Source organism: Anguilla rostrata, chromosome 10, assembly GCF_018555375.3.
Source record: "Anguilla rostrata isolate EN2019 chromosome 10, ASM1855537v3, whole genome shotgun sequence".
Taxonomy (NCBI): Eukaryota; Metazoa; Chordata; class Actinopteri; order Anguilliformes; family Anguillidae; genus Anguilla; species Anguilla rostrata.
In genome coordinates this window covers 29839691-29855441 of record NC_057942.1, presented here as the reverse complement: position 1 = coordinate 29855441, position 15751 = coordinate 29839691, and the positions used below count along the sequence as shown (strand labels likewise).

Below are 15751 nucleotides of genomic sequence, written 5' to 3'. Positions count from 1 at the left end.
AGAAGACTACAAATAAGAAGAAGAAGAGGAAGAAGAAGAAGAAGAATCTCAGCAAGAACAATACGAGGTCCTATGCATCCTCGGTGCTTGGCCCTCTAATATAACAGATCTAAATAAATTTGAATAGATCAAAACAAATTGAATAACATGACTTTGCGAGCGCCTTAGGTCCCAGCATTAATGCAAATGGACCATAAAGGAGTCCCGTGCCGTGGAGCTGGAAAAGTAATGGCCCGCTAACAGAATCTTTTAATAAAAATCGAGGAGTGGGTCTTCTTTTCATTCTGCACCGCAAACGGTCATATCCAGAGGAAGTTGTATATCTCACTTACCGTATTCATTAATATTTTCATAAATGAACGATCTGCGTGCGTATTTACTGCGTCTGCTTAAATTTAGCGCCTCGCTCAAGGGTACAATGGCCAATGGCAGTGTCTCGCTTCAGACTTGAGCCTGCAATCTACAGGGCATGTGCTGCTTAACTTAACTAGGGAAAAGTGTGTGCCCCAATCCACTCTACTGTGTGTGTGTGCGTGTGTGCATGTGTGTGTGTTTGTGAATATATGTATATTTATTCTGTGGATATATGGAACTCATATGAAACTCATATGAAAGGTTGTACTTTGCAGTCACATACCACATGTTTTCAGCCTGTCGTCATGTGTAACAGATTATTATGTCACCTATTAAAGAATGGTATAGTTAGCTTCCGCTTTTTGGTCTCTTGTAGTGTTTTGTAGCTGTGCCTGCATTACGGAATACTGGGCCCCTATCATACCAGGCCCAAAGCGGGTGACAGGCATGTCTGTGTTCATGTGTGTCCATGTGGTTGTGCCTGTGAGTGAATTTTAGAATGTTGCTAAGAGTCGACAGTTGCAGCTTGTCATGTCGAGAGCGTTCGGTCTGGACTGGGCTTACGATAACTAATATGTAATTAGAATGTTCTGAAGTGAACATTCTAATGCTGATGTAACAATCACGACTGGTAATTGAAAGCAAATGTGTTCTAGAACACTGACTTTGAATTTTGAAAAAAAAAAGACATTCCAAAAGCCTACTCTTCCAGGGGTTAAATGGGTGTCCAAGGGCTGATCATACTTTGTTACACTGATCACAGGCATGTACATCACAGTGTACACACATTGTATTACATTACTTTCCATTCTTTTAGTGGCTCTCATCCAGAGCAACTTACAATGTGGCAGAAACACAGAAATAATCTGCACACCCGACTCACGGCCGTTACAGGGAGATTGAAGCGGAGTTTGTCATCGAGCGTTACCCCCTGGGCTCCTTGTTGCAGAAGAGCTCTGAACGAGCTCTCCTGTAGCATCTAGATTGAAGGAGTTGCACGCACCATTAACCTCTCCGTGCCTCTCCGTGGGGAGGTTAATGGTGCGCCATCCATTTTGACTGGCAAGAGAACCCCCCCCCACCCCCCAACCCCCCTTCAGAGGACGCAGTCAAAGACAGAAAACGGTAGAGAGGCGCTTGTAAATCTTTTCTAAATAAACATAGCTCAAAGAAGCCGTCAGACAAAACGCGCCCTATAGACTTTCTCCTTTTTTTTCTCATTGAGCAGACTCCCTTTTCCGCCGAGACACTTGTTTTGTGTAATGTTGTTTCGTAACGCAGTCAGATGTTTGCCGAAGCGGTTATCTCGCTCGGGAGCATGACGGCAGCCTCTTCGCCGGGATTGCAAAACCTGCAATCTTAGGCTTACAGGCCTCGCTCGGCTCCCTCAGCGCCGCGCCGCACTGCCGCGGCAGGGCCGCTGCCCGGGCCTGTCACCGCATTCGGGGGAGAACAGCGAGGGCCTTTGTGTTCGCAGTCTGATGTTCCTTTAATGATGGCGTCAGGTATAGCATACAAACGCTGCTGGTGTGTTTGTGTGTATGTGTGTGTGTATGTGTGTGCGCGTGTGTGTTGTGTGTCTGTGTGAGAGCGTGTGTGTGTGTGTGCATCTACGTGTGTGTGCGAATGTGTGTGGTGGGTGTGCAAGTGTGTGTGGTGTATGTGTGTGTTTGTGAGTTTGTGTGCCCTATGCATGTGTGGTGTGTGTGCGTGTGTGTGTGCATTTGTGCGTGTGTGTGTGTGTGTGTGCGTTTGTACATGTGTGTGCGTGTATGTGTGTGAGCGCATGTAAATGATCTGGTTTCTGGGGTACACAGACTCTGGCCTGCCTAATGTGTGTGGGACGGGGGGTACCTGGGAGTTCAGGGAGGGGGTAGGTTGGTGGTTGTAAGGGGGGAGGGGGGGGCTCCTCAATATTACTGAGGCCTGTTGCAGACAGCCCCACTGCACTAGACAAGAGAGCGTCGGTGCAAGGGTGATTTTTGAGGTCACTGGCTCTGTCCCCAGATTATCCCCTGTCCAACTGGTCACCTGAGACGGGGGCGCAGGGAGGGGATTCCGGAGAGCGCTAGAGGTCAAGCAGGGAGTCGAGGAACAGCTGTCAGGAGAGGGAAGGAGGGCTGGACAGATGATGGAGGGAGAGAGAAAGAATGAGGGAGTGGGACAGATAACAGGGAACAGAAGAGAGAATGAAGGGAACAGAGAAGGAAGAAGAGAAATAACGTAAGAATTAGATACATGGAGAAATACAGACATAGACGGAAGGAATATATAACTAAGTATGTATAGTATTTTACATTTGAGTGATATGTACTAATTGTATCTCATACAAACAAAGCATGTTGGTTGATGAGAGGAAGCAGAAAGATAAGAGGGGGAGAGAGAGAGAAGGGGAGAGAGAGCAAGAAAGAGAGGGTGTGAGTGAAAGAGATGGAGAGAGAGAGAGAGTGCAGAGCGGAGAGATGTACAGGAGGGCTGATGTATTCCTGTCTCGTCCTGGTGGAGGTGTCGGGAGTTCTGTGGAGGCTCCAGCTGCTCCGTTAACCTTGCGGGCGTCACAGCGTTCGACGGCGCTCTCGGCCAAACGGAGGTGCCGTGGCGATTTGTCTTCCCCTTGCTTTGGGGTGTCATCCTTTCATCTTTGGCTACAAGAGGGGCCTCCAGAGAGGGAGAGGGGGAGAGAGAAAGGAGGGAGAGAGAGGAGAGAGAGAGAGAGAGAGAGAGAGAGAACAGGTTGCCTGTGGGGAGAGGTTCTGAGTTAACCACAAGGCAGCGTCTTGGAGTTCTGTTTTGCTGCAGTCAATGACACACATTTGAGCAGCCATCTGAAAGTGGCAGATGTTGGATTAAGCTCCTAGCTCACTAACCGTATCTGTACCCTCCACTTCACTACCCCCCCCCCCCCCCCACCCCCAGGGTCAAGCCCAGAATACACAAAACAAACTGCTGTCTTTTTAAAAACTTAACCTCTCAAAACACAAAACTCTCTTACAAACACACTTACAAGGCACAGGACTTCGACGGATGCAGCAGAAGGGTTTCTTCCTTTCTCCCATGTAGGTTAAGAAAAAAAAAAATCACAAAATCAACTGCTGCATGACAAAAAAAAATAACTGTGTGCTGAAGGCAAGCTCTGCACCCACCTCACAAGCTCAGGAACTCTGGAATCTTCTTGTGAAGAGCAGAAAAAACATCAAAAGAAAAAAGAGTGTGACTTGCACCCCCCCTCTCCGCCCTCCCTTTCCTTCCCCCCATCCTCTCAGCATCAGCTAATCCTAATGACTGAAGCCTTATTTGATAGTTAATTTAAATAAAGAGGTCAGACCTGGCGTAGTGAGGGGTAACATCTCACTAGGATATCAGTACCGAAACTGCTCCCCCGAAACAAACAGAAGGCCTAATGATCCCCTCTGTGCCCACATTTGGGCTCTTTGCAAATTTTCGGAGCTCTCAGCTCCTTTAAAACCCCCCGGAGATGTGTTTCCTGATTAAATTTTCATTGGGACTGTTCTGTCCCGGCTTCTGCCGCTGTTCCTAACAGAGAAAAGAAAACGGTTTACAAACAGAAAAAAAAGATAGAGGGAGTGTGCGTGCAAGGGAGAGGGAGAGAGCGATTGAAGGAGAGAGAAAGCGGTGGCAAGACGAGATTCAGCTGAATTTTTTGGGCCAATGGAAAGGAAGGCAAACGGATGGGGGTGCAGATTTCCTGGGCCTAGAAAATTCTGCCAGTCCAACAACCTGAGATGAACCCTGCTGTCTCTTGCACTTTCATTCCCCACTCACCCTGTTATTGCTCTCCGTGGAATAAAATAAATAAATGAATAAAATAGACTGCCGCCTGTTTAAAGGGGCCCACCTCCTTCGTGCTTTATGCAAAATGATGATGAGCGTCACTGGTTTGTACAGAGAGAACATGGAGTAGATCTGGAGGGTCGCACACAAACACATGCACGTACGCACAGTAACACGCATGCATGCAGACATGCAACCACATGGACGTGGACATGCACACATACACACGCACACTCATACACATACACACGGTCATAGACACTTAGCTTGTACATACGGTACGTGTGGATACACATGCAGTTTGAGACAGAGAGAGAAAGAGGAGTGGAGATCGGGTTTATTTCGCCAACAACGTGGTAGTTTCCAGGCCGGGTTCTCTACCCTCATTGTGGAAAAACAGCTGCATCTGGGGTCAGTCCGCCCTGCTCCCTCTTCTTGGCAGTTAGCCTAGCTGCACGCAGCTTGCGTCTCTCGCTGGTACAGCCGGGAGAGCCTAGGAGCCACAGTGACAGATGGGTTAGATCAACACCGCAACAATAATCGACAATAATGATCATAATTCATCCGCAAAAGCATAATCCCCAGGTGCCATTCAGGAACGCTCGTTGCTGCAGTTACCTCAAGCGAAGCGCAGTCCCCGAAATTATGGCTATCCAGCCTTACGGTTTTTTACCGAAAAAAAAATGCAATATTAAAGGAGAGCTCATCAAAAGCGCACCATTGGCTGTAAACCATTGAGAGAAGATGTGTACAAAACATGCTGCCCCTTGTAACAGATGGAAACAAATGTAGTTCACATTTGGATGTCTACTTCCCTGTTCCGCGTGCTGGGAGAAGTCTAAAGAGCTGCCATGCTGAATGCTCATTTGCATGCCTTCGACCACAGTTTGCTATACGCGTTAAATACTGAAGCTAGCACGATGCACATGTACGACAGTTAGCACGATGTGCAGATAATGTACAGCAGTTAGCATTATGCACTATTACCACACTTAGTGCTACGCTCAAATACTGTAGTTAGCGCGATGCAGAAATACCAGAGTTGGTGCAATGCACAAATAGAGCAGTTAGCACAATGCACTGATAACATACAATAGTTAGTATTATACTCTATTTCCACAGTTAGCGCTGCGCTCAAATACTGCCGTTAGCGCGATGCCAAAATGGCTGTAAAAAAAAATGTCTGTTCTGTCAGACTTGTACCATCCATGTTGCCATCCACACCCACTCGGCTATACGTTGGTGTGGATGTTAACATGGACCTGTTCAAACAGTGCAGTATATCAGACTGGCAATCTGTAGCTTGCCGCCGTGGCTATTTGCACATGAGCTGCTGTGAACGCCGCTGGCTGCTAGCGGTGGAATGAATAATCGAATATCGATTCCAGGCTGATTCTGGGCTTCTTGTTTTTTTGCACAGACGGGAGACTCCTTCTCTTACTAATTGGAACTTAGAGGAAAGTACAGGGGAGGGAAGGGGCCATTGATTAATTAATTAAGTCCTTAATTAATTTCTTAGCATAATACGGGTCTGGGTTGTAAAAGAAGCCCGAGGAAGAATTGGGTAACATCTCCAGTTCAGTGTGTTGCTGCTGTGCAAACTGTTTGTTCGTGTAGTCATTGTGTGTATTTGGGTTTAGCATAATTTCATGGAGATGGGGACAGCACGCAAGCTACAGTGTCTGAGCTTCTTCTTGCTAATAATCTATCATACGGTGGCTCACTGGAGGGAGAGAGCCATGATGAATTTAATGTAGCTTTCAGTGCAGTCTGAGACCATCATTGCAAATCTTGTTGTGATGTAATACAGAGCATTCTGGTTTGTCCAAGCCCAGGACTAAATTATAGAACGAGCGTGTCTTATGTAAGACACCTCTTAGCAAAATGAAAGCCCAGCTCATCTTTGAACACTGAATTTAAATGTTTGCAACATACCATAAAAACAGTTGCATGTAGCCTACATGTAGCTAGTGCCATACATACAGTATAATGTTTTAATTGACCACCATGAAAGTCAATGAACATTGTGCAATATGCCATTTATTTAAGTTAAGATGAATGTATTTGTTTTCTACACGCTCTACACGCTCCATTGTGTTCCGTGCCACAGTTTGGAAACTGCAGGTGTTGAATATGTGCTGCGTTGCAGATGTGGTCTCCCTCTAATTAAGGTGTAGCTGGTTGTCCAGCCATCTTTTACTGTAACCGCACACAGGGGGACACAAGTGTTAAACTGGGAGTTGTGGACCTTAATGGAGAAAACAGTTTACTGATGCGTGAATTAGGTGGGGATCCATCCCACCTACTTCAGCTCTGTAAATGAATTCATTTGAGGTCCACGCTCTGTGTTTTCACTTAAGATGCAGCTGACGTTTCTATAGATTCCAGAATTGTAAAGATAATTGCACTTGATGAGGGCAGTTTGAATCTTTACTTAACTTAGCAGCCCCCACACACACCCCACCCTCTCACTGTCTCTCTCCTTCTCTCCGTGCCTCGTTCTCTCTTTCTCCCTTTCTCTGTGCCCCCCACTCTGTTTTGCTGTAGCTCTGTCTCCCTCCCTTTCGCTCAGTTTCTGTTTCTTTCTCCCCGTATCTATCCCTCTCCCTGTCTCTCTCCCTCTCTCCGTGCCTCGTTCTCTCTTTCTCCCTTTCTCTGTGCCCCCCACTCTGTTTTGCTCCAGCTCTGTCTCCCTCCCTCTCGCTCTGTGTCTATTTCTTTCTCTTTCTCTCTCTCTCTCTCCAATTTTATTCGGTGTTCAGTTCAAATCAGATTTATTGGCATGACATATTGCACTGCACTGCATTGTAATGCTAAAGCACTTGAACGACATCAGCACAATCAGTGACAGTAATAGTAATATCAAGGGGGTGGAGGTGGGTGTTAATTACAAATTGAGCAGTGATGAATGCAATGATGAATAATAATTACATTGATCATAGCTGCGAGAACAATAACGTAAACTGACCTTGCCTGGGGCTTTAGTGGCAGTTCTCAGTGTGAGGTCATGTTGCCGCACCATACTCCTGCTGTCTGTGGTGTTGTTAGACTGATTTACCTGTCTTTGGGGGAGAGAGGGTATTTCAGACTTTTCTGAAAATATTGTTTTTCTTTTTATTATGCTGCTGACAATGTAGGAGAAATGTGTGTAGGTCTATGCCTCACCAGTCTCTCTTCCTCTGTCTTTCTCTCTCTGAATCTCCCTCCCTTGCTCTGTCTCTCTCCTCTTTTTCTCCCTCTCTGTCTTCCTGCTCTCACCCTCTCCCCCCCCTCTCTTTCTCTTCTTTCTCTGCAGGTTAGCGCTCTACGTGTACGAATATTTGCTGCATGTAGGAGCTCAGAAAACAGCTCAGACCTTCCTGTCAGAGGTAAGCGGGCGTGTTCGTTATTTACGGCCTGGGGTGGGGGGGTGGGTGGGGGCGGAGGGGGGGGGGGTCTGGAGGGACGGTTGTGCCTGGAGTGCTCGCCTCGGCCAGCGTTCTCCAGCTCGCCCGCTAATTGAATTACACACAGACGTAATGCTGAGCAGGCTGGACGCACCCTTCTCTCGGTGCCCGTCTAATGGGATTGGATGAAAGTCTGAGCTCAGCGGAGAGGGAGCACATCACGAGCAAAAAAAAAAAACGCGCTATGAGCAAAAAACTTGTTTCTTGCCAAGCCCTGTGTTGCCAGATCCTTGTTGATTCTCTTGCCAAAATATTTTCTCAAAACCCCCCCGTATTCAATTAGTTCCTTGCCTTGCCTTGTCTCCGTTTAAGCTCCCCCCCCCCCCGCCACTGACTCCCATGCACCGTTTAGATTTTTTATTTGTTTGTGTTACAGGGACAGCATACAGCCATTTGACTGTCTCACAATTAAATGTTAAGCTACACTGTTGCTTGTACTCTTTTCTTCAGAGGCCAACTTGGATTCTTTTTTTTCAATCCTCTGGAATAATCCCCCAAAATGTAGGGTTTACTTTTCTGACCTGGCAACCCAATCGACGGCATTCCACGGTAAATATTCCTGTGTGCACCTAGAATTTGGAGAAAACAGTGATTGCGCTCTTCTCTTTGAAACTGCCTTTGAGGGGAGCGGAGAGCCCTCACTTCAAAGGTGTTCAAAGGCGGGGCGCTACGTCTTGGGCCAGAAGGTCTCCCGTCGTTCTCTAAAGTTGAAAGTACCGACACTGACTCCGCTAAAACGCAAGACGCTGAGTTAGCGAGCGCACTGGCAGCGTTCGAACGGAACCGCGCCTGGGCTCACGGAAGCGCTGCTTCTTTTTTTTTTTGTTCGGAACACGAGGTGAAAATTCACACCTTGCGGTTCCCTCCGGAGATTCCAAAGATAGCCGCTGATTTCATATGCGAGCGAGCGCCTCGGTTCGCTTGCAGCCCTGTCCTGCCTGTGGGTTTTGAGCGCTGGGCGTGTTCAGGCAGCTTGCGGTGGCTGGGCTGTGGGCGAGGCGATAAGTGGGTGTGATGTCAACTATCGGTGAGTCACGTGACTCCCTGCCTGTTTTCCCCCCCTCACCGCAAGCACTCAGCTAAACCAAGGTGTTGGAGAATTGCAATGCCTTCTGGGTAATGTAGTTTCCCGTGGGGGAAACAACAGTTGCCTTGCATATGGCCTGTTTAGTCTCAGTTCCCCTGACCCCTCAGGCTGGTTCTGAAACCTAGAGTGAGAGTGTGATAACAGCTGTCCTGACTCCTCTGCTGTCATCATGTTTGTAAGTGCCAAACACACTGCGTGGTAAATTGAAATGCAGTTGTGTGGGACACACGTATAACACCTATAACCTATAATTATTATTTTTTTTAGTGTAACTCTTTTTGACTGAGACTAGAGGGAGTTTCCCAAAAAACAGTATTTTCTCGTTTCCTGATTGATTGACTGATTAACTGTCTGACTGACTTACACACTGACTGACGGAATGACTGGTTGACTGCCCTGCTCATTATCTGACCTAATCAATATCTGACTGACTTACTCACTGACTGGCACTCTCTGCATGAGCTGCTCATTGGCTGACTGACTGATTGGTTGACTGTCTGACTGATTGACTTGCTCATTCTCTAACTGACTTGCCGACTGATTCACGCACTTTCTGACTTGGTTGTCTGACTGGCTGACTGGCTTCCAATGTCAGTGCAAGTCACTCCTAGAGTATCTGCAGTCTTTCAGCAGTTCAGTTCAGCCCTGCCAGGCTGGTGTCGTCCTCACCCTTCCCATGAGGTGCAGTGGAAAGTAATCTGCACTCAGACAGCAGAAGGGTTTCCATGGGAGTTCAGAGCTTGATTCCTCCTGCTCTGATTGACTGGCTCCGCAGAGGCTGTTTAACGTGTGACACTTGTGTGTGGTGGTCAGTACAATTACATTGCAGAAAATTAGAGTTTTCAGGTGTGAGGGGACTGTTTTGTGTGTGTATGTGTGTGTTGTGTGTATGTATGTAGATACATGCAGGGTATGTGTGTTGTGGTGTGTGTGTGTGCGTGCACACATGCAGGCGTGTGTGCATGCATGCGTCTGTGTGTGCACGAATGTGTGTGTGTGTGTGTGTCTGCGTGCATGCAGGCATGTGTGTGTGTGTGCGCGAATGTGTGTGTGTGTGCTTGCATGCGTCTGTGTGTGCGCGAATGTGTGTGTGTGTGTGCATGCATGCAGGCGTGTGTGTGTGTGTGAATGTGTGTGTGTGTGTGTGCTTGCAGGCGTGTGTGTGCAAGAATGTGTGTGTGTGTGTGTGCGTGCATGCATGCAGGCGTGCGTGCGTGTGTGTGTGTGTGCAAATGTGCGTGTGCGTGTGTGATTGAGAATTGGAGTTTAAAATATGCTGTACGCAGTTGTGCAATTGTAATCGTGTTTTTTTTGGCCTGTTCGTGCAAAGACTTGACGTAGACGGCACGGGCAATTAAAGACGTGACGGAGACGGGTAGAAAACCTGGCGAGCGCACAGGCGCGTCGTCGTTCCCTGATTTAGGGGTGCGTTGTCCTGTTTTCTTGCTGAGAGACAGAGGAGTAGCAGGAGTCCGGAGGCACATTTCTCCAGCGCGCGCAGAAACGAGGCGAGAGGCAGCACAGGGTTTTTACGGACCACCCTCCTCCGCTCGAGCTGGTCACATGACCTGAAATGCGACAATCTAAAAAAACCTCAAAATACACTTTAAGCCCTGCGTGTGTGTGAGTGTGTGTGTGTATGTCTGTGTGTCTGTGTGTGTGTGTTTGTGTGTCTGTGCATGTGTGTGTGTGTGTGTGTGAGTGGTGTTTGTGTGTCTGTCTGTGTGTGTGTGTGTGTGTGTCTGTGTGTTTGTTTTTAATTTTTGTTTAATCGGGATAAAGGACGACACGCCCTTGCCATTTGCGTGGCGGCGCTGACTTTGTGGAGGAGTTTTGTAAATCAGGTTTACAGAGCGAACAATGCGCGATGATCTCACGGTGTTTGCTCCTGAGTCACCCCACTTCCACAGCTGAAAAACAGAGAGTAGTGTTACAAGGCTGGCGAGAGGAAAAGAAAGAAGGAGAAGGCCGGGGTTACAGTCAGTTCAGGTTAATTAGAAGGTCCAAAGGCTCACAAGGAAGTGCTCGGAAGCCTGGTCAGATTACAGAAAAATGTGTCAAGGACTAAAAATGTCTGAAAAACGTCACGGTCCCTAGAACGAACGAGCCGCGACAGTTTGTGTTGACATCACACGTGGTACAAGCGGCATTGAAGGCATGTCATAATTCATCTGCCCTTCTTTTCTGGCTGCTGTCAAATTTGTCAATACCTTTGAACGAGGAAATGATTTGATTTTATTGTAATTCAGCTTCCTAATTCAGCTCTAAGCATAATATATGCATGTGCAGTGAAGGCACTGAATTGTAATTGTGGTGACAGTAATCATTTGCATTACATTGCATTTCGATATGTAAACTTTGTAGCGGAGGTTTACCGGCGCAAGGTAAGCACTCAGGCGCCAGAGCTGTTGATGTAAGTGACACTCCTTAATTGAGATGCGTCTCGTTCTCTCTTGCCCATTCATGTCAAGGAGAACAGGTGACTAATTCAGCGTTAATGTTACATTATGTACACACAGAGCACGAGGCAGGCCGGCCCAAATAAATCAATGTGGTTAGAAGAACAAATGTATTTTAATGGGCGCCTGGATGAGCTCCAATATCCTAACTGTAAGGTTTTGTCCTGCCTCTTTCATAATTGCTTTTCTAATTACATCTCATTAAAGTGAATTGATCTCCCTGAATGTGCTCTCTTACCTGTGAGCGAGCGCAAAGTGCTCGGAGCCAATGACCGGCTTTCGAGCATAATGGGGTTTTCCCACGATTCCGTCTTTAGTGCTTAAGGGTTAGGCTGGATTTGCTCATTTCTCAGCGCCGGGAGAGCGCAGGGGCAGGAAAGGGCTCACAGGTGAGGGTATGAATCCGGGAGGTTTTAGGGTTGAAGCCCAGCTTTGATCTTGCTTTTGTAGCCTCTGCAGAGACACTTAAACTGAATTGCTTCTTTAGACACACGGCTGTAGAGGTTTCCCATTTGTAAGCTGGAAAGTATGTTAAACTGACCTGGATTAGACCCCTCTGCTCAACAAATAAAGGAGCACCCTTGGGTGATGTCTGTATGCTGTCATCCAGGGACTCAAACCTTCAGCCTTTCCTCCCTTACTCCATTTTCCCTGTCATTCTATGTTTGCGCTCGTTTAAGAGGCTAAAAACAAAAAATTGATGTAATGATGGGCAGGCAATTCGGCCCATCTAGGCTTGTCATTTAACTCCGACTGGAATGTCTCCAACACTGTGTCAAACCTGGACTTGAATACTGCTAAGGTCCCTACTTCATCACCTAGCATGCCATTCCACTCACTGCTCTGTGTAAAAACACCTCTTCCTCATATTCCTATGCGGTTTACCTTGAAGCTGATTCCACCTATGCCTCCTTGTTCTTCTACCGACAGAACTCGTCCCCTGTTGAACTCAACATGTGGAGGCAGCGTGGGTGTAATGCGATGTCATTTGCCCCCACCCCTTTGCTGTGACATCACAGTGAAGGTCAGGAATCCATTGTGTGTCTCGTCCTCACATTCCGTTCTCTTTTTTTCTGCCAAGATCCGATGGGAGAAGAACATCACGTTAGGGGAGCCTCCGGGGTTCCTGCATTCCTGGTGGTGGTGAGTACCGTTGTATCTTTTACAGGGACAGAGGAAAAAAACAGAGGGGGGGGGGAGGGCAGGGGGGATTCCTGCATATTTAGTTTGTGTACTTTAATGGAGCTTGATCTCCTTTAAACAAAGGAGGAATCCTTCTAAACAGGCGGGATTACGGGATTGTAATTAAGTCCGCGGTCTGCGTCCTCAGATGTTGCCCCGTGCTCCCCGAGATTTCTATGAGGAACACGGTGCAGCAGTCGTGTGAAGTGATAATTACATCCGCAGGTGAACCGATAAGTACATCCGCAGGTGAAATGATAAGTAGGTCCACGGGGGAAATGATAATTACGTCCATAGGAAAAGGCCCCTTAACCTTTCAAACCTGCGTACTCCAGGAACTGGAATGCCTTGATCATGTGGCGATCACAAGTGAAGTTTTTTTGAAAAAACAAAAAACACAATAGAGTGTGTGCGCGTGCATGTGTGAACATGTGCGTGAGCGTGTGCACGTGTGTGTGTGTGTGTGTGTATGCATGTGTGCGTGTGTACATGTGTGTGTGTTTGTCTGTGTGTGCAGGTGTGTGTGTGAAGGTGTGCACGTGTGTGTATGTGTGTACCCATGAACATGATTGTTATGTGTGTGCCTGTGCTCATTTGTGTGAATGTGCGTGTGTGTGTGTGTGCGTATGTGTGTGTTCTCCTGGCGTGCTCATCCTTTGCTGTGTTGTTGCAGTGTGTTCTGGGACCTGTACTGCGCAGCCCCTGAAAGGAGAGAGACATGTGAGCACTCCAGTGAAGCCAAGGCCTTCCACGACTACGTGAGTGTGAGGGGGGGATCAAAAGGTGGGGGGGGGGGGGTGAGAGGGGGGGTGTGGGCACTGGCCAGTAAGTCACTTCCTCTTCTCATTCAATGGGTTGGGCTCGCAGGCAACTTGGCAACTTCTTTGACAGTCCAATAAAAAGGAATTTTTGACAGAGTCGTATTGTGGGAAAGACTTGTTTCCTTGTAGGTGCAGGCATTTCAACGGAGGATGAAATGGTCGTAGTATCAAGAAGCAAAGCCGGATAGCTGTGACATGATGTGTTGGCGCTTCACAAAAATTTGTGAACGTGTGAGTGATAAGGGTTTTCGGAACGGACACGGCTGTGAATGTGTGAATGGTATACGCTGGGACACATTACGCCCTGCTGTGTACCTAGCTGTTTAGTGTGAGTCAGCCTGCTCCCCAGCAAACACAAAACATTCTCACAGTTTTGCTGACATGTAGTGACAATGTTACAACAGTGACAAAACATTCCAGTCACATTGTGAGAACGTCCATACTGATCCTGGGTCAATGGGGCCTACCATGACCTCAGCCCGTGTGCACGTTAAGCTATTGACAACTTTGGTGGTGAATTTACAGGTTGTGGCCTTGTTGTTATTGATTTCCAGTTGTGAGCGGCCTGATAAAATGCACCTGGAGAACATATCAAAGTACTCTAGCTCAGCCAAGTGGAGGCAGCCAGAACCTCCTATGAATGTAAATGAGAGATGTCTACAAGTTCAGGAACATCTCCCCCAGAGATTTTTCTGGAGAATGTTCCCCGCTCTAACCAGGATCTTCTGCAAAACATTTCAAATATCTTCTTCTTTTTGTTGAATGACAGGCTTGAATTTGTCGCAAACTTTTTCCCAGAGCAATCTCTGTATTTATACCTCACCCGGAAATCCTCAGCCAAAAGTCCTGCAAATTAATCTGGGAAAGGTCAGAGGTCAGGAGAGGCCAGGACTGAAGACCTAGAGTCCCAGGACCACACTTGCAGCATACACTTTTGCGCACGTTGTTCTCAGCAGCTTTGCTTGATAAAAATGCTAGCTGGAAGGATTTTATTTGGGGGAGTTTGTGTATACTGAATGGCTGTTTCCCAAAGTACCGGGCACGTTGTTCGTTTCTTCTCTGTGGTGCTTTAGTTGTTTGTGCTAATGGATGAGTCAATGTGGAAATCTCAACAAAACACTGTTATTGCCTGGCTAGTGTGCCTATCTCACCATTTTTAATGATAATGATGAAAGCGCTTGTAATAGGAGAAACTTCAGAGAAGGCTTGCTTTTATTGCATTGCATTTATATTGGCATTATTTGGGAAATTTGGGCCAATATAAAATAATTTTCAAGTTTAGCAACACAAACAGCAATGAAGGTAAAATGTACGCCGCGTTCGAGGTTTTGGAAATAGGGGTCCCAGTAACCTGAATATGCGAGCGTGCTCGCTGGGGGATGGGGGAGGGGTTACTGAAGAACTGTTACTAACGAGATGCCTTGAAGTTGTCCTACATGAATTAGACCCAACCCTTGTTCAGCAGCGCATAAAGCCGTCGGCAGGCCGCACTCCATAAATCAGGCCCGAGCCCTCGCTGGAGCCCGTCTGCGTGGAGGGGAGGAGGGGAGGAGGTGTGATTTAATCCCCCGCAGTCGCCACCTTGAGCGGGGGAGGGCGCGGCGTCCTTCCTCTGCGCACCGCCATCCCATACCGCGAAAACCCGCCTCTGTCCAAGAGAGGGGTCCGTGTGTCAGAGGGCATTCACCGGGGAGGGGGGTCTTCCAGGAACTGTTTTTATCCTGACCGAGGTGGTGTGTGGGGGGGGGGGGGGGGGCAGAGGGGGTTGAATTTGTGCACTTTCTTTCTTTTTAATAAGCAGTCACACCTCCTGTACGTACTGTTTGGGACTGCCTCTAAAGAAAAAAGTGAAAACGCCACTAGTGTATCGTTCAGTACTGCAGCTGTTTTCAGTATGTCCCTAGCTTGTTCGCTATTGCTACCAACACTGCTAGTACACTTCACATTTTAGCCCTTTAGCAAGCACTACTATCTGCTTTTTTACATGTATACTGCAGGTGAAAATGAGCTTAAATCTAATAACGGTATGCTATCAAATAGCAACATTTATATTTGATATTGTACATGGCCCCTTATAAATAAAATGTATTTATTAAATTTTTTAATGCAGCTATACAATATTTATGGAAGAAAGTCACCTAAAGCACTCTACTGAACGGGTTCAACATCACCTGGAACTCAAACCTAAAATCTCAGAGTTACAAGCTCAATTCTCTAGCCATTGTGCTACATTGCCTCCCTACTACTGGTAGTAATATTACTGCTACAGCCACTGGTAATACTGTTCCTGCTACTGCTGATAGTACTACTGCTACTGTTGCTATTACAGTTCCTACTACTGCTGATACTTCTAAATGAAAGAAACGCTGATCTTCATGTTTTGGCAAAATTACAATTAAACTCTTACTTATTAATTCTATTCACTGAGATGTAATCTGTGAGTTCTAATTAGACCTTGGGTCAGTTAAAAAAAAAAAGTGAATTTAAAATTATAATTCTGGCAAGGCCTTGCGATTCAATCACAATTCCGCTGATATTTTCTGCTTAATTAAAAGGGATGAGGGAATAATTACTGCTAACATTTTTTTTTGGAAAAAGTATGAATTCCTA

General features: G+C 46.9%; 1 protein-coding gene across 4 annotated transcripts in view; it reads left to right on the top strand.

Moving 5' to 3' along the window:
* ssbp2a (single stranded DNA binding protein 2a) overlaps positions 1 to 15751 on the top strand; it is a 103365-nt gene that overhangs the window by 28365 nt on the left and 59249 nt on the right. For all 4 annotated transcript variants that reach the window (XM_064296475.1, XM_064296477.1, XM_064296476.1 and 1 more), the window contains exons 2-4: positions 7442 to 7514; positions 12220 to 12281; positions 12994 to 13078. In XM_064296475.1, the coding sequence (XP_064152545.1) occupies positions 7442 to 7514; positions 12220 to 12281; positions 12994 to 13078 (220 nt within the window). The remainder of the gene's footprint in view (positions 1 to 7441; positions 7515 to 12219; positions 12282 to 12993; positions 13079 to 15751) is intronic.